At 43.3% G+C, this 19,144-nt stretch overlaps 1 protein-coding gene across 1 annotated transcript in view; it reads left to right on the forward strand.

Moving 5' to 3' along the window:
- The window catches only part of LOC124721245 (GDP-fucose transporter 1), a 44,587-nt gene that overhangs the window by 5,785 nt on the left and 19,658 nt on the right, over positions 1-19,144 (forward strand). Inside the window, exons 2-4 of the mRNA XM_047246104.1 lie at positions 14,889-15,093; positions 15,180-15,318; positions 15,391-15,477. Coding sequence (XP_047102060.1) covers positions 14,889-15,093; positions 15,180-15,318; positions 15,391-15,477 — 431 coding nt within the window. The remainder of the gene's footprint in view (positions 1-14,888; positions 15,094-15,179; positions 15,319-15,390; positions 15,478-19,144) is intronic.

Here is a 19,144-nt window from a genome sequence, read left to right on the forward strand (position 1 = left end):
CATCAGGTGTTGAGTAATCACTGTAAACTATAAGGAAGTGCCATGTACTCTTTTGAAACTGTGTTATCAGCATCTGACAGTGTTTGAAAGGGGCTTCATGGGTCGCCAATTTGGCTGATTGTCAAATTGTGCAATATGCAGATTTATGGAGCATTGAGATTTGACATTTTGTCCAGTGTTGGACTCCATGGGAACATGACAGCAGGCATATTTGTCAGCAAGTGTTTGGTCACCCATGTCTCTCCACCACAGTGGAGGAGCACTGTATTGTCACCAGACACATTGTAACCTGTTCACATTTGTGCCTGCCATCCGAGAACAAGTGATGGACTCCCTTCAATATTCTGTGTCATCCCCCACCATAGGTCAGAGACTAGCAGCAGCTGTACTAGGGAATTACCATCCCATGCATTGGCTGCCATTGCCGCTGCAAGGCAAACGGCTACATTTGGAGTGACCATGAAGTGTGGGCTGCCGATGAATGGCATCACATTGTGTTGGGTGATGAATTGTGGTCCTGCACTACCCTGGGTGACCATTGTCAGCAAGTATGGTGGCAACCTGGGGAGGGGTGACATTCTTCCAATGTTTTGGAGATGTGCAGTGGCATTACTCCTGATGTCATGGTGTGCGTAACCATCTGGTATAACTTTTGGTCATGGCTGACAGTGTTAAAGAGATCTTTGAAGGCACAGTGGCATGTCATGGACATCTTGGATTCTCATCTTTTACCTCTCATACAACAGTTTTGTGGTGCCAGTTTCCAGTAGAACAATGCTTATCTACATATGACACATGTGTCCATTAACTGTCTGTGTGATGTTGAGGTATTCCTGTGGCCAGCAAGATCCCCAGATCTGTCCCCAATAAAACATTTTTGGGAGCAGCTCGGACATAAACTCTGTTAGAGTGCCAGTGTCCAGTATATCAAGGAGTAGTCGTATAGTTGTGGGCGAGTTTGCTCAGGAGGGAATACAACGACTTTGACACCCATCAGAACAAACATGGTCCTGGCCAGAAAGAATGCAACATCATACTAATAAGTGGGCTTATAAAATTTTCTTGATTTAGTAATCACACCACACCACTCATGAAGTTTCATTTCATTTCCTCCTTCCCTTCTGGGTACTTCACTTTTTTGCCAGGAAGTGTATTTTGAAAGTTATCATGGAGCAGTTAGACAACCTAGAAAAAATTATAATACCCCATATATTTTGTCAACAAACGTACATGGAATTTTCAAATCAGTTGCTAAGGAGGATGAGATGAGCAACCAAATAGATGTTGTAGCATCAGTGGTTTGTTGGTATGAAAAAAAGTTAAGATTGTCAGGTAATAAATATTTTTGTTAACAATTGTAACAAGAAACTGATTTCTCATTACTCGTTTTGTTAGCCAAAAGGAAACAACCAGCTTTAAGTGAAGAGTTCTCAGGTGAATAGCTACATTATCATGGCAGACATCCACAATATTTGAACGGCAGAACTAATTATCTTTATCAGGCACACTGGTGGCATTTCTTCAAAAATAATTTATTTGTTTTATTTACCTCGTAAAACTCACAGCAAGAACATTCTGAATTAATGTTAACATTTATCAGAAGTTTAACAGGTACTGAAAATATACCACATCCTGCAGATCGAATGTTTCCCATAATTGTATCGACAGTGTAACAAACTAACTTTTTCTACAAGTTTCACAGACTACAAGTTATACTAAGTCAACATTTGGGCAGTTTCACCTGACACTTCGTTGAAATTTAAAAGGTCAACTTGAATTGGCTCCTCCGGACTGAAATATCTCACAGCACTCCGAACAAGTTTTACTTCACTTCTGTTTGTGCAGTCCATTGTTGTTGTTACATGATCAGTGTTTTCCAACACATTATCAGATATAAATGGTGAAATAACATTAACAATAACTGCCTCAGTTTTGTTTCTAACAAATGAAAGTTTCGGGTCATATTACTTTTTAACCAGTCTTGATATGCATTCCGATATTTTGAAACTGAGTTTGTGTCTAGCAGTGTGGTGTGAAAATGTAGTCTCTCTAGCAGCACACTCCATGTGACTATTATTCCCATCTTTGCTTAAAAAAAAAATAAATAAAATTAAAAAAAAACATTTTGTGAAACAGTAACATTTAGCACTGCTCTGCTTAGCTGTTTTCATGTGGTTTTTAATATCATCCTTTCCTTTATGTGCAACAGAAAATTTTCCAGTACACAGTGTGCAATAAACAAGTTAATTGTTACTATCATTACACACTTTCAAAAATTTGTATTCCTGTTGCAGATCAACATTAAGCACACATACTTTCTTTTGCCCATTGCTGAAAGATGAGACAGAAAACAGAGAACAAATAATCACAAACATGTAGATGATTTACTTCACACTCTGAAACAACATAAGCACATTGCCCCTGTAATGTTGCCAATTGACTGACTGTGGCTGAACTGGTAGCCAGGCCTCCCCATCGACTTCAAAGTTTGCTCCCAGGCTGGTTGAGGGACAGACAGCTGTAAGAGAATGTTTCAAAATGCTATGTTAAACATGCTAATCCTGGACATATGGTAAGTCTACCAGTGAGTACATCTAGCAGTCTGTTATGCATATCAGGAAAAAGATTGGTATTTCAGTAATAGTTCTAGACATAACCATGGAACAATAGACAGTTTGGACTTACATTTACCAAGGAAAAACAAACAAGGATCTAAAGAGCATTTTCTGCCAGGGAATAAAATTGTGTAATAAGTTGTCCAAGGAAATGATAAAAGATTACTAAAGTACACCTATTCAAAAAGGCTGCTAAAATGTTCTTCATACACTGATGTGTTAAAACACTATGACCACCTGCTTAATAGCTTGTTTGTCCATCTTTGGAACAAAATACATCACTGATTCTGTGTTATCAGGGATCTGACGGCTTGTTGGTAGGTTTGTGGAGGTATGTGGCATTAGATGTCTATTTACAAGTCACATAATTTGCATAAATAACAGGCTGCTGATTTGCATACGTGGTGATGGCACCTGATAATTATCCAGATGGGTTCCAGTGGATTTACATCATGTGAATGTGGTCGCTGAGACACCAACATGATTTCACTATAATGCTCCTCAAATCACTGTAGCTTAGTTCTGGTTCCGAGACACGGACAGTTATACTGCTGAAAGATGACCTCGCCTTTGGGGAAGACATCAAGCACGAAGGGGTGCTTTGTGGCTGTCAGTGTGTCTTTGATTACTACCACAGGTCTCATTCAAGCACAGGAGAATGTCTCCCATAACATCAAAATGCTCTGACCAGCCTGCGTCCATGGTGTGGTGCATGTTTCGAGCTGCCTTTCACCTCAATGACTGTATTTGCGGAGACGACCGTCGACATAATGTAGCAAAAATGTAATTCGCCCGAAGAGGTGACACATTTCCATTGATCGACGGTCGAATGCTGATGGTCCTGTGCCCACTGCAATCATAATTGGAATTGTTGTTGGGTCAACATGTGAACACATAAGGGAGGGGGGGGGGGGGGTGTTGGCTGCAGAGCTCCGTGTTCAACAATGTTCGATGAATGGTGTGCCCCAAAACACTTGTGTGTGCACCAACATTGTGCTGTTTTGGCAGATATGCCAAGATAACCATCTATCCTACTTTACACAGCAGACAAGCCTCCAAACCTCACATTTTGTGAAGAGTTGTGGAGGTCCAATCATTAGCACCTAGTGGTAGTTTCACTGTCCTACCTCTTTCTGTAAATGCTCATGACAGCAGCATAGGAACATCTGACCAGCTTTGCCGTTTTTTGAGATACTTGAAACTTCCTGGCAGATTAAAACTGTGTGCCGGACCGAGACTCGAACTCGGGACCTTTGCCTTTCGCGGGCAAGTGCTCTACCAACTGAGCTACCCAAGCACGACTCACGCCCCGTCCTCACAGCTTTACTTCTGCCAGTACCTCGTCACTCCGCTGCAGAGTGAAAATCTCATTTAGAGATACTTGTTCACAGGCTCTGTGTAATAATAATCTGCCCTTTGTCAAAGTTGCTTGTCTCAATGGATGTCCCCATTTGCAGCCCATATCTTTGCTAGGGTGATCCCCCGTCTGTCTCCTCTATGCTTACCTTCGTTACTGCAGCATATCTCCGCAACATCACCATGTAGCATCCAACATTGTGCTGGGCAGTGATCCTAATGTTGGTGTTAGTCAGGCAGCAGTGACTGCCCGAGACAGACGCAGCAACAAGGAAGTAACCGATTTTGTGACTTTTACAAGTTCCTAAGCAGGAGTGAATTGTATAATTTCATCTGTAGTTTTGATAGTTTAGTTTCTTGAGTTTCTGTGTGTTAATTAATATCTAATAGCCACAGTTCTCGCATTTTCATTTGCATTGGAAAGTAAACCAATTTTGTGACATATTACAAGTTCCTAATCAGGGGCAAATAATGTAGTTTCATGAGTGCTTCAGTAGTTAGGTTTTGAATCCCTGCATATTAATCTAATTTATTAGAGACAGTTTCTGCATTTTCGTCAGGGTCTACAGTAGAGTTCTGCAGCAAGTGCCAATAGTCTGTTTATCTCGGTAATATAGTTATCCACGGTATTTAGTATGGATAGGGACTGCGACTGTTGTGTGTGGATGCGAGCTGAGTTGGTGACACTTCGCCCTCAGCTCCAGGCTGTGATGGCTTCAATTACACAATTTGAAGCTGCAGGGGATGGGCATCACTATTGTGGGCTGACCATGGGAATCCAACGGAAGTTGAGCATGTCTGAGTCCTCCGATTGGTCCTCACTGTTGGCCAGCCCAGTTACTACTCACACTGAGGTTGACCTCTGGGTGAGTGGGAGGTCACCTTGGGGCGTGGCAGGCAGCAAAAGACTTCCCTGGTTAGGTTGCCAAACAGGTTCCAGATGCTGTCAGTGGCTGACACTGTCACTCAGCCAGATGCAGTCGCCTGTCCTGTTTCAGAGGAAACCTCTCAGCCTGCAAGATCTGGGCAATCACAGTATGTGGGATTGTTGATAGTTGGGAGCTCCAACGTTAGGTGTGTAATGGGCCCCCTTGGGACATTGCTGCTAAGAAAGGAAAGAAAGCCAATGTGCACTCCATGTGCTTGCCAGGTGGAATCATTCAAGACATGAAACGGGTCATTCCAGATGCCATGAAGAGCATAAGGTGCAGCCTACTGCAGGTGGTGGCTCATATCAGTACCAATGATGTGTGTCACTTTGGATCAGAAAAGATTCTCTCTGGTTTTGAGCAGCTAACAGAAGTGGTAACAGTCTTGCTTGCTAGATGAAAGCAGAGCTGACCATTTGCAGCATAGTCGACAGGACTGATTGCGGACCTCTGGTTCAGAGCCGAGTGGAGGGCCTGAATCAGAGGCTCATACGGTTTTGCCACCATGTAGGCTGCAAATTCCTCAACTTTCACCCTAGGGTGGTTTGGTTTCGGACTCCACTGAATAGGTCAGGTGTCCACCACATGCAGGAGGCAGCTACAAGGATAGCAGGGGCTGTGTGCCGTAGACTGGGCAGTTATTTAGATTAGTGGGTCTCTGGAAAACATGAAAAGGGCCTCAGTCACGAAGAACACAGGATGAACGTAGATACAGGAACCATTGGAATAACAGTTGTAAATTGGTGTAGCTATGTTGGGAAAGTACCAGAGCTGCAAGCGCTAATAGAAAGCACTGATGCTCAAATTGTGATAGGCACTGAAAGCTGGCTAAAGCCAGAGATAAGTTCAGCCAAAATTTTTGTGAAGAACGTAATGGTGTTCTAAAAGGATAGGCTAAACACAGTTCGCAGTGGTGTGTTTGTTGCAGTTAGAAGTAGTTTATCTTGTCACAAAATTGAAATAGGTAGTTCCTGTGAGTTAGTATGGGCAGAATGGTGAATGGTTGTGAAAACACACTTGATCTCTTAGCAACAAATAATCCTGAGTTAATAACGAGCATCAAAATGGATAGAGGGATTAGCGTGCACAGGGGTGTCATAGCGAGATTGAATATTGTAACCCCCAAATCCGGCCAAAATAAATGAAAAATATACTTATTTTTTTAAAAAAAGAAGGAGGGGGGCAGATAAAAATTTACTTTGTGCCTTCCAGATAGACGATCTCCACTTCTTCCAGATTAACAATGTAAGTGTAGACCAGGTGTGGCTTGAATTCAAAGAAACAGTACCAGCAGCAATTGAGAGATTTATACCAAATAAATTAACAAACGACAAAGCTGATCCCCCATGGTACACAAAATGGGTCAGAACACTTTTTCAGAAACAACAAAAAAAACATGTCAAATTTAAACAGACGCAAAATCACCAAGATTGGCGATCTTTTACAGAAGCTCAAAATTTAGTGCGGACTTCAATGTGAGATGCTTATAACAGTTTCCACAATGAAACTTTGTGTCGAAACCTTGCAGAAAGTCTGAAGAGGTCCTGGTCATACGTGAAGTATGCTAGTGGCAATATACAATCAATGCCTTCTCTGCATGATAGCAATGGAGATACTATTGCAGACAGTGCTACTCAAGCAGAGTTATTAAACACAGCCTCTTGAAATTCCTTCACCAAAGAAGACGAAGTAAATATTCCAGAATTCGAATCAAGAACAGCTGCCAACATGAGTAACATAGAGGTAGATAACCTCAGAGCAGTGAAGCAACTTAAATCACTTATTAAAAGCAAGCCTTCTGGTCCAGACTGTATACCAGTTCGGTTCCTTTCAGAGTATGCTGACACAATAGCTCCATACTTAGCTATCATATACAACTGTTGGCTCAACAAAAGATCCATTCCCAAAGACTGGAAAGTTGCACAGGTCACACGAATATTCAAGAAAGATAGTAAGAGTAATCCACTAAATTACAGGCACATATCATTAATGTCGATGTGCAGCAGGATTTTGGAACATATATCATGTTCGAACATTATGAATTACATGGAAGAAAATGGTCTAGTGACACACAGTCAACACAGATATAGAAAACATTTGTGAAATACAACTAGCTCTTTACTTGAACGAAGTGTTGAGAGCTACTGACAAGTAATATCAGATGGATTCCATATTTCTGGATTTCCAGAAGGCTTTTGACGCTGTACCACACAAGCAGCATGTAGTGAAAGTGCGTACTTATTGAATATTATCTCAGTTATGAGACTGTATTCGTGATTCCCTGCCAGAGTGGTCACAGTTCATAGTAATTGATGGAAAATCACATAGTAAAACAGAAGTGATTTCTGGTGTTCCACAGGGTAGTGCTATAGGCCCTTTGCTGTTCCTTACCTATATAAACGATTTGGGAGACAGAATGAGATTTTTCACTCTGCAGCGGAGTGTGCGCTGATATGAAACTTCCTGGCAGATTAAAACTGTGTGCCCGACCGAGACTCGAACTCGGGACCTTTGCCTTTCGCGGGCAAGTGCTCTACCAACTGAGCTACCGAAGCACGACTCACGCCCGGTACTCACAGCTTTACTTCTGCCAGTACCTCGTCTCCTACCTTCCAAACTTTACAGAAGCTCTCTTGCGAACCTGCAGAACTAGCACTCCTGAAAGAAAGGATATTGCGGAGACATGGCTTAGCCACAGCCTGGGGGATGTTTCCAGAATGAGATTTTCACTCTGCAGCGGAGTGTGCGCTGATATGAAACTTCCTGGCAGATTAAAACTGTGTGCCCGACCGAGACTCGAACTCGGGACCTTTGCCTTTCGCGGGCAAGTGCTCTACCAACTGAGCTACCGAAGCACGACTCACGCCCGGTACTCACAGCTTTACTTCTGCCAGTACCTCGTCTCCTACCTTCCAAACTTTACAGAAGCTCTCCTGCGAACCTGCAGAACTAGCACTCCTGAAAGAAAGGATATTGCGGAGACATGGCTTAGCCACAGCCTGGGGGATGTTTCCAGAATGAGATTTTCACTCTGCAGCGGAGTGTGCGCTGATATGAAACTTCCTGGCAGTTTTAATCTGCCAGGAAGTTTCATATCAGCGCACACTCCGCTGCAGACTGAAAATCTCATTCTGGAAACATCCCCCAGGCTGTGGCTAAGCCATGTCTCCGCAATATCCTTTCTTTCAGGAGTGCTAGTTCTGCAGGTTCGCAGGAGAGCTTCTGTAAAGTTTGGAAGGTAGGAGACGAGGTACTGGCAGAAGTAAAGCTGTGAGTACCGGGCGTGAGTCGTGCTTCGGTAGCTCAGTTGGTAGAGCACTTGCCCGCGAAAGGCAAAGGTCCCGAGTTCGAGTCTCGGTCGGGCACACAGTTTTAATCTGCCAGGAAGTTTCATATCAGCGCACACTCCGCTGCAGAGTGAAAATCTCATTCTGGAAACATCCCCCAGGCTGTGGCTAAGCCATGTCTCCGCAATATCCTTTCTTTCAGGAGTGCTAGTTCTGCAGGTTCGCAGGAGAGCTTCTGTAAAGTTTGGAAGGTAGGAGACGAGGTACTGGCAGAAGTAAAGCTGTGAGTACCGGGCGTGAGTCGTGCTTCGGTAGCTCAGTTGGTAGAGCACTTGCCCGCGAAAGGCAAAGGTCCCGAGTTCGAGTCTCGGTCGGGCACACAGTTTTAATCTGCCAGGAAGTTTCGATTTGGGAGACAATCTGAGCAGCTGTCTTAGGTTGTTTGCAGATGATGCTGTCGTTTCTCTACTAGTAAAGTCATAAGAAGATCAAACCAAATTGGAAAACAGATTTAGAAAAAATATCTGTATGGTGCGAAAATTGGCAATTGATCCTAAATAACAAAAAGTCTGAGGTCATTCACATGCATGCTAAAACGAATCTGTTAACCTTCGGTTACACGATAAATCAGTCAAATCTAAAGGCCGTAAATTGAACTAAATACCTAGGAATTATAATTACAAATAACTTAAACTGGAAGGAGCACATAAGAAATGTTGTGGGGAAGGCTAACCAGACTACATTTTATTGGGAGGACGCTTAGGAAATGTATCACATCTACTAAAGAGACTGGCTATACTACACTTGTCCATCCTCTTTTAGAATACGGCTGTGTGGCGTGTGATCTTTACCACATAGGACATCGAAAAAGTTCAAAGAAGGGCAGCATGTTTTGTATTATTGCAAAATAGGGGAGAAAGTGTCACTGAAATGATACAGGATTTGGGATGGACATCATTAAAACAAAGGCATTTTTCGTTGTGGAGGAATCTTCTCATGAAATTCCAATCACCAACTTTCTCCTCCAAATGTGAAAATACACTCTTGGAAATGGAAAAAAGAACACATTGACACCGGTGTGTCAGACACACCAGACTTGCTCCGGACACTGCGAGAGGGCTGTACAAGCAATGATCACACGCACGGCACAGCGGACACACCAGGAACCGCGGTGTTGGCCGTCGAATGGCGCTAGCTGCGCAGCATTTGTGCACCGCCGCCGTCAGTGTCAGCCAGTTTGCCGTGGCATACGGAGCTCCATCGCAGTCTTTAACACTGGTAGCATGCCGCGACAGCGTGCACGTGAACTGTATGTGCAGTTGACGGACTTTGAGCGAGGGCGTATAGTGGGCATGCGGGAGGCCGGGTGGACGTACCGCCGAATTGCTCAACACGTGGGGCGTGAGGTCTCCACAGTACATCGATGTTGTCGCCAGTGGTCGGCGGAAGGTGCACGTGCCCGTCGACCTGGGACCGGACCGCAGCGACGCACGGATGCACGCCAAGACCGTAGGATCCTACGCAGTGCCGTAGGGGACCGCACCGCCACTTCCCAGCAAATTAGGGACACTGTTGCTCCTGGGGTATCGGCGAGGACCATTCGCAACCGTCTCCATGAAGCTGGGCTACGGTCCCGCACACCGTTAGGCCGTCTTCCGCTCACGCCCCAACATCGTGCAGCCCGCCTCCAGTGGTGCCGCGACAGGCGTGAATGGAGGGACGAATGGAGACGTGTCGTCTTCAGCGATGAGAGTCGCTTCTGCCTTGGTGCCAATGATGGTCGTATGCATGTTTGGCGCCGTGCAGGTGAGCGCCACAATCAGGACTGCATACGACCGAGGCACACAGGGCCAACACCCGGCATCATGGTGTGGGGAGCGATCTCCTACACTGGCCGTACACCACTGGTGATCGTCGAGGGGACACTGAATAGTGCACGGTACATCCAAACCGTCATCGAACCCATCGTTCTACCATTCCTAGACCGGCAAGGGAACTTGCTGTTCCAACAGGACAATGCACGTCCGCATGTATCCCGTGCCACCCAACGTGCTCTAGAAGGTGTAAGTCAACTACCCTGGCCAGCAAGATCTCCGGATCTGTCCCCCATTGAGCATGTTTGGGACTGGATGAAGCGTCGTCTCACGCGGTCTGCACGTCCAGCACGAACGCTGGTCCAACTGAGGCGCCAGGTGGAAATGGCATGGCAAGCCGTTCCACAGGACTACATCCAGCATCTCTACGATCGTCTCCATGGGAGAATAGCAGCCTGCATTGCTGCGAAAGGTGGATATACACTGTACTAGTGCCGACATTGTGCATGCTCTGTTGCCTGTGTCTATGTGCCTGTGGTTCCGTCAGTGTGATCATGTGATGTATCTGACCCCAGGAATGTGTCAATAAAGTTTCCCCTTCCTGGGACAATGAATTCACGGTGTTCTTATTTCAATTTCCAGGAGTGTATTTTGTTGATGCTGACCTACATAGGGAGAAACGATCACCATGATAAAGTAAGGAAAATCAGAGCTCGTACGAAAAGATATAGATGTTCATTCTTTCCGCACGCTATACAAGATTTGAATAATAGAGAATTGTGAAGTTGATTCAGTGAACCTTAAATGTTATTTGCAGACTATCCACGTAGGTGTAGATCAATGTAGGTAGTGGATACTACATAATCAAATATTACCTGGAGTAGTATTTAATAACAACACACTGTCTCATTGCAATGTGTGATCACTGTTGTATCCTAGCCAGTAATGCCAACCGAGCCCGCTGCCAAAAGGTTGGCAGCATCAAAGTACGGGCGCCGTCCGCATAAGCAGCGCCAGCGAGAGAGGAAATCGCCGCAAGTCTGCGCGCGCCACCGCTGGCTTCTGGCTTCTTAAGCGCTGGAGTCGCGAGCGCTAGGACAGTTCTGTATTCGCCGCTCAGTTGTATACTCGCCACCGAATTGTGTACTTGCTAGTCAGTTGTGTGTTCATCGCAGCAGAGTTGTTGTTTGTCGTCAGCCGATGCTGACCTAGCCGCTCCGACTCGAACTAGACAGATTTATGTAGACACGGAGTTCACTACTGTTCTGTATCTTCGATAATAAAGATAAGTACCGACTTTTATTTAATCTGAGTGTTTGGGCTTTCATCTTTCTGTTCACTGTTCCAGCGGACCGGTCGGCCCGCTATTAAAAGTGTGGCGGTGACTTCGTAAGCCATTTCCACAGCCAAATGTTTGTCGCTACGAACACCGCCACAAAAATCACAGTGTGAAACTTTTACTAAAAAATCATGTGCCAAAGTTTACAGTGCATGGTAGTAATGGTGTGTTATTCTCTTGAGCTCAACATCTCACTCATGATATGGGGATACTGTTTTAAAATTTCAGATGGACTGAGGGGAGGACACGAAAATGTGCATAGGGTATAGTTACATATTTTATGGTCCTAGAATCAGAACTGCTAAGTAATCATGTAAATGCAGATGCTTCAAACAGATTGGAGTTAGGGTAAGGGGCATAGTAGCATGCCCTTTGTCCTGGAGTCATCAGTGGATGACCTTAGTTTCTGCAATGATGAAGTGCGTAATTGTGCATTGTATTATAAGTTATCTGGAGCAAATTGTTTGTAAATCATAGAACATTGTATAGTAAGAACCAATATAATGATAAATTGCAGTTGTTAACACTCATCTCATGTTTGAGAGGATGGTCTTTCTCTATCTGGCCAGTCTAACATAGAGTTTTTGTACTTTTCGTAAATCATTTTGTGCAAATGCCAGGAAGGGTCCTTCATCAAGACCATGGCTGACCACCTGTCCTATCCTCATAAAACGTACCAATATATTCTGTGTTTTTTGAGCTATTTATTTTCATAGTATTATGATGGCAAATCCTGTATCATTGTGAGATGATCCCTGGATGAATCGGGCGTCTTGGAGTGAACCAAAGCGATGTTATTTGGACATAGAGGAGATACAGAGAGACAGGAACTGTCGATGACATGCCTCGCTAAGGCTGCCCATGGGCTACTACTGCAGTAGATGACTGCTACCTACGGATTATGACTGGGAGGAACCCTGACAGCAATACCACCATGTTGAATAATGCTTTTCGTGCAGTCACAGGACATCATGTTAAGACTCAATCGTGCGCAATAGGCTGCATGATGCGCAACTTCACTCTCGATGTGCATGGTGAGGTCCATCTTTGCAGCCACGTCACCATGGAGCGCAGTACAGATGGGCCCAACAACATGCCGAATGGACCGCTCAGGATTGACATCACGTTCTCTTCACTGATGAGTGTCGTATATGCCTTCAACCAGACAATCGTTGGAGATGTGTTTGGAGGCAACCCGGTCAGGCTGAATGCCTTAGACACACTGTCCAGTGAGTGCTGCGAGCTGGATGTTCCCTGATGTTTTGGGGTGGCATTATGTGGAGCCAATGTACATTGCTGGTGGTCGTGGAAGGCACCGTAACAGCTGTATGATACGTGATGCCATCCTCTGACCGATAGTGCAACCGTATCGTGAACATAGTGGCGAGGCATTCGTCTTCATGGATGACAATTTACGCCCCCATTGTGCACATCTTGTGAATGACTTCCTTTTGGTTAATGACATCACTTGACTAGAGTGGCCAGCATGTTCTCCAGACATGAAACCTATCGAACATGCCTGGGATAGATTGAAACGGGCTGTTTATGGACAACGAGACCCACCAACTACTCTGAGGGATCTACGCTGAATTGCCATTGAGGAGGGTGGACCAACAGTGCCTTGATGAACTTGTGGATAGTATGCCAAGACAAATACACACCTGCATCAGTGCAAGAGGACGTGCTACTGGGTATTAGAGGTACTGGTGTGTACAGCAATCTGGACCACCACCTCTGAAGGTCTTGCTGTATGGTGGTACAACATGCAATGTGTGGTTTTCATGAGCAATAAAAAGGGAAGAAATGATGTTTATGTTGATCTCTATTCCAATTTTCTGTACGGGTTCTGGAACTCTCGGAACCGAGGGGATGCAAAACTTTTTTTGGTGTATGTATTTGTTCTATTTATGGGTGATATTTTAGTAGCTTGGGATGTACTCTTCATTCTGCATGGGTTTGGCATGTTTTATAATATTAAATGTAAACATTTTTGAGGTATGCTACTTGCTTATGTTTATACACATATTGGAAAATTATTGATTTTGATACTAGTACAAGAACACCGCCAATGAGCGTGTGCAGGATAGGTCCCAAAACAGCCCACCAATCACCATGCGTGCAAACATGTGGTCATCTGCTTAAACTTAATGGACGATGATTGCAAGAACAATGAATGTTTTGTTTTAAAGTGAATAATTAGGAAAGGCACATCACTATGAATCTAAGAGTAAAGGCTAGAGCATGAATGTCATATAACATGCAACTTAAGTCAGCATACTGATATGACACAGAATTTATAACAACAAAGAACTGCAAACTCAAGATATGTCTACACCACTATTATACATAACATCTCACCAGCCAGAAGAAGTAAGGGGGACAGCGGTGGCTGACACCATCCTTTTACCAAAACAATTCTTAGAGCTCACAATGGCTACTCTCCAAATGGAAGCACTTTATAAAGGTTGGCTTTTGGTAGGTCTGACAAACTGACTCAAGGATTCCATAGGGGGAGCAGCTATAGAGTTCTGGAGGACTGGCTCATTGATCCCAGCAGTGATCATTGATCACATACGTAACAAGCTGACATTCTAGGACAACCACAAAGTCTTTCTCAATGGATTTTTCGTATTAACTGTTCTCAGTGCACTTTTTGTGTTAGTTCTGTGTAAACTGATACAGTAGTACTGCTCCGACTAAAGATTACATTTGCACCAACAATTGAACGTCACTCACGGCATCTTTGTATCCATCACAATCTATAATACAGGACAGACTCCTATGCAGACTCTAGATATCAAGCACTGCCTTCCGTGCACTGCTTGGTGTGAATCCCATATCTCTATTAAAGTTGTTGACATGTTGTGGGAATCTGTGGTTAATGGTATGTTGAACTTTAAACAGTGACAAAGTTTGCATGCTTTCCACAGTATTTATTTATATTCAAGCATGACATTGACTCACGCATGCTGTATAGCTCAGTTACATATATTATTTAGCTGTTTTTCCTTACTGTAAAGATCATGTTACATGATAAAATTATCAGTATTCTTAATTTTTAGGATTATTTATTCATTTTTCATAAAAAAATAAGTAATGAATTGTACACACTTTGGACCCTAATCAATTTTACCAGCTTTTATTAAGGCGTGCCTTTATTTCTCAAGAAATAAATATGGAATTCTTAATTACATGGCAGTTGGATTCATCAGTAAGCATCACAGTCACCGACTCAAATGGAACTGAGTAGTAGTTCATATTATAGAACTTCATCTTTCCATGCTGGACCATGTATTTTATTCCATTTATGGAGTCAGGGTAATACCATAATTAAATATGTCATTGAGTGGCTGACTGGTAGATGGTGCTAGCTATTGGTCAGTAAAGTTCATAGTTTTGAAATTTGTCATCATGTTAATTGTTTAAGATCTGTGATGTATTGTTTAGAACTTTAGTAGAACACAATTATAATAGCAGAGATAGTAAATATTAAAACTGCAGTGTTTGCCAAATATTAATAAATATTTGTCTCTCTGATTTTTTTACAGGGTTGTGTCCATTTTAACTGTGTTTGTCAACAAGTCGCTCCTAAGTGGTGAAACTGTGAATCTCAATGCACCACTTTTTGTCACCTGGTACCAGTGTGTCGTATCATCATTTGTCTGTTTTTCCTTGAGTACCCTTAGCAAGTGGTTTCCAAGCATTGTGTCCTTCCCGAATGGGTCCCCCTTTCAAAATGAAGTATTTTTAAAAGTATGTTGTATTGCTATTTAACTTGTGTATTTGTTATGTATACATGTATAAAAATGTGTGTAACTGTAAAATATTTCAATTTTCAGGTACTCCCTTTGTCAATATTGTTTACTGGAATGATAGCATTCAATAATTTATGCTTGAAATATGTTGATGTATCATTTTATTACATTGGTCGCTCTTTAACTACTGTCTTCAATGTACTTCTGAGCTATATAATCCTTGGTAAGTTAAATGATTTTTGTTTATTATATAAAAACATTTATCATAATTAATTGTATTTTTTGTCCATACAAGGTCAGAAAACATCCTTTAAAGTTGGTGCGTGCTGTGCTTTCATTGTTGGAGGCTTTTGGCTTGGCATTGATCAAGAAAATGGAATAGGTATGTATATGAAGAAGAAAAATTATGCCTAAAACATTTTGGCTCTTTTTTTTAGTTAATAACTAACAGCTGCTGTTCTTGCAGTTTTAATACATCATTTATCTGCATTTAAATTTACACATAAAATGCTTTGCCCCTGAATTCATATCATTTATAATTTGATAAAACTTACTACCATCTGCACTGAGAATAAAGTATAGTACCATTTATCTGAGCATAAAAATTACATTACTACATTGATCTAATGTTTTTAACATATCCACCCACACTTAATGTGAAACAGTAGTCCAAACAAATAACAAGCATCCTGAGAGGACAGTCAAGTGAGCATACAAATGAACCAGAACAGAATGAGGAAAATTGACCTCTGCTTTGGGATTATAATAGATAGGTTTCTAGTCCAACTCGCTAGTTGAAACTGTCAGTTGGCTGCAAATGCCAACCTAGATGTGATGCTGCTGTCACTGGTTGATCATGCCACTGCCTGATGGCCAGACCCTTGTTGACAGGTGCAGGGCTGGGAGAATTGAATCTTAACAAGATGAGCCAGCACCTCGCATCTTGTTATGTTCACAGCTGGTGAGGCACTGATGTGGTAGATGTGGTAATGTGAGGTACCACAGTTCACTCTCATTGGCGGGGTGACTGTGAGATGGTGCAACACCAGTGTCCCTCTCCACTGCAACATAGGATGGCATGTGACACCCAGGAAAATGAACGCAACATTGTCAGCAGGTATCAGCCAAAAGTTCCCTGTTTACTGCCACTAGGGAGTAGGATAGTAGGGCTAGAAATGACCCTGGCAGTGATGGCTCTGTCACAGCTGGACACTCACAGGTGTGGCACCAGCTCAGGGGGGTTGGGGGGGGGGCACCGGGGGGGGGGGGGGGGGTGAGATCATCTGAGGCCTTGGGAACAGGAGCAAGAACTGGTTGGTAAAGTGCCTACTGACCATCTGATGCCACCAGTTGGTGCTGAAACTCATCCACATCCAGCTCCTGATGCATGGGCTGTAAAAAAAAAGAATTGGATGTGGGCGAAGGAGGCAATATTACACCCAGTGGAGGAGATGGAGGTGCAGACAGAGAAGCAGGCTCCAAGGATGGATGAGGAGGGGAGGATCCAGACACTTGGAGGGAGGAAGGCCTGGGAGTTGAGTGTGGGACAGTGCAGGCCAGTCCAGTCCCCTGCCCATGGAAGGAGTTAGTTTTTGGTTGCCACAAATGCTGGATCCTGGCGGTCGTCCACAGCCAGCAAGGTCAGAGAATAATTATGCTGCAGACAGGCCACAGGCCGGTAACCATTGTGTGAAGTGGGAAATAAGGATTTGAGTACAAGTCTGACACAAATTTTCACTCATCATCATTATTTAAGACTGATTATGCCTTTCAGCATTCAGTCTGGAGCATAGCCCCCCTTATAAAATTCCTCCATGATCCCCTATTCAGTGCTAACATTGGTGCCTCTTCTGGTGTTAAACCTACTACTTCAAAATCATTCTTAACCAAATCCAGGTACCTTCTCCTTGGTCTGCCCCAACTCCTTCTACCCTCTATTGCTGAACCCATGAGTCTCTTGGGTAACCTTGCTTCTCCCATGCATGTAACATGACCCCACCATCTAAGCCTGTTCACCCTGAATGCTACATCTATAGAGTTCATTCCCAGTTTTTCTTTGATTTCCTCATTGTGGACACCCTCCTGCCATTGTTCCCATCTACTAGTACCTGCAATCATCCTAGCTACTTTCATATCTGTAACCTCAACCTTGTTGATAAGGTAACCTGAATCCACCCAGCTTTCACTCTCATACAACAAAGTTGGTCGAAAGATTGAACGGTGCAAACTTGGTCTTGGTACTGACTTCCTTCTTGCAGAAGAGAGTAGATCGTAGCTGAGCGCTCACTGCATTAGCTTTGCTACACCTCGCTTCCAGTTCTTTCACTATGTTGCCATCCTGTGAGAATATGCATCCTAAGTACTTGAAACCATCCACCTGTTCTAACTTTGTTCCTCCTATTTGGCACTCAATCCATTTATATTTCTTTCCCACTGCCATTACTTTCGTTTTGGAGATGCTAATCTTCATACCATAGTCCTTACATTTCTGATCTAGCTCTGAAACATTACTTTGCAAACTTTCAATCGAATCTACCATCACAACTAAGTCATCTGCATATGCAAGACTGCTTATTGTGTGTTCACATATCTTAATCTCACCCAGCCAGTCTATTGTTTTCAACATGTGATCCATAAATAATATGAACAACAGTGGAGACAGGTTGCAGCCCTGTCGTACCCCTGAAACTACTCTGAACCATGAACTCAATTTACCGTCAACTCTAACTACTGCCTGACTATCATGTAAAGACCTTTAATTGCTTGCAAAAGTTTGCCTCCTATTCCATAATCTCGTAGAACAGACAATAACTTCCTCCTAGGAACCCGGTAATATGCCTTTTCTAGATCTATAAAGCATAGATACAATTCCCTGTTCCACTCATAACACTTCTCCATTATTTGCCGTAAGCTAAAGATCTGGTCCTGACAACCTCTAAGAGGCCTAAACCCACACTGATTTTCATCCAATTGGTCCTCAACTAATACTCGCACTTTCCTTTCAACAATATCGGAGAAGATTTTATCCACAACGCTGATTAAAGAGATACCTCTGTAGTTGTTACAATCTTTTCTGTTTCCATGTTTAAAGATTGGTGTGATTACTGCTTTTGTCCAGTGTGATGGAACCTGTCCCGACTCCCAGGCCAATTCAATTATCCTGTGTAACCATTTAAGACCTGACATTCCACTGTATTTGATGAGTTCCGACTTAATTTCATCCACCCCAGCTGCTTTATTGCACTGCAATCTATTGACAATTTTCTCCACTTCCTCAAATGTGACCCTATTTCCATCATCATTCCTATCCCATTCTACCTCGAAATCTGAAACATTACTGATCATATTTTCACCTACATTGAGCAACTCTTCAAAATATTCCCTCCATCTGCCCAAGGCATCCACAGGATTCACCAGCAGTTTTCCTGACCTGTCCAAAATACTTGTCATTTCCTTCTTACCTCCCTTTCAAAGACTGCTGATTACGCTCCAGAATGGTTTTCCAACAGCTTGACCCATAGTCTCCAACCTGTTTCCAAAGTCTTCCCAAGATTTCTTATTGGATGCTGCAATATCTGTTTGGCTTTGTTTCTTTCTTCAACATAACTTTCTCTGTCTACCTGAGTTCTAGTATGTAGCCATTTTTGATACGCCTTCTTTTTCCTTTTACAGGCTGCCTTGACTGTGTCATTCCACCAAGCTGTTTGCTTCATCCTACTTTTACACACTACTGTTCCAAGACATTCTTTAGCCACTTCTAGTACTGGGTCCCTGTACCTTGTCCATTCCTTTTCCAATGACTGTAATGGACTACATTCAACTAACTGGTACCTTTCTGAGATCGCTGTTATGTACTTGTGCCTGATTTCCTTACCCTAAAGTTTCTCCACTCTTATCCTCCTACCTATGGACCTGACCTCCTGCACTTTCGGCCTCACAATCCCAATTTCACTGCAGATTAAATAATGATCAGTGTCATCAAAGAATCCCCTGAATACACGTGTGTCCCTCACAGCCTTCCTGAATTCCTGATCTGTTGTTATATAGTG

This window comes from Schistocerca piceifrons, chromosome X, assembly GCF_021461385.2.
Source record: "Schistocerca piceifrons isolate TAMUIC-IGC-003096 chromosome X, iqSchPice1.1, whole genome shotgun sequence".
Classification (NCBI taxonomy): domain Eukaryota; kingdom Metazoa; phylum Arthropoda; class Insecta; order Orthoptera; family Acrididae; genus Schistocerca; species Schistocerca piceifrons.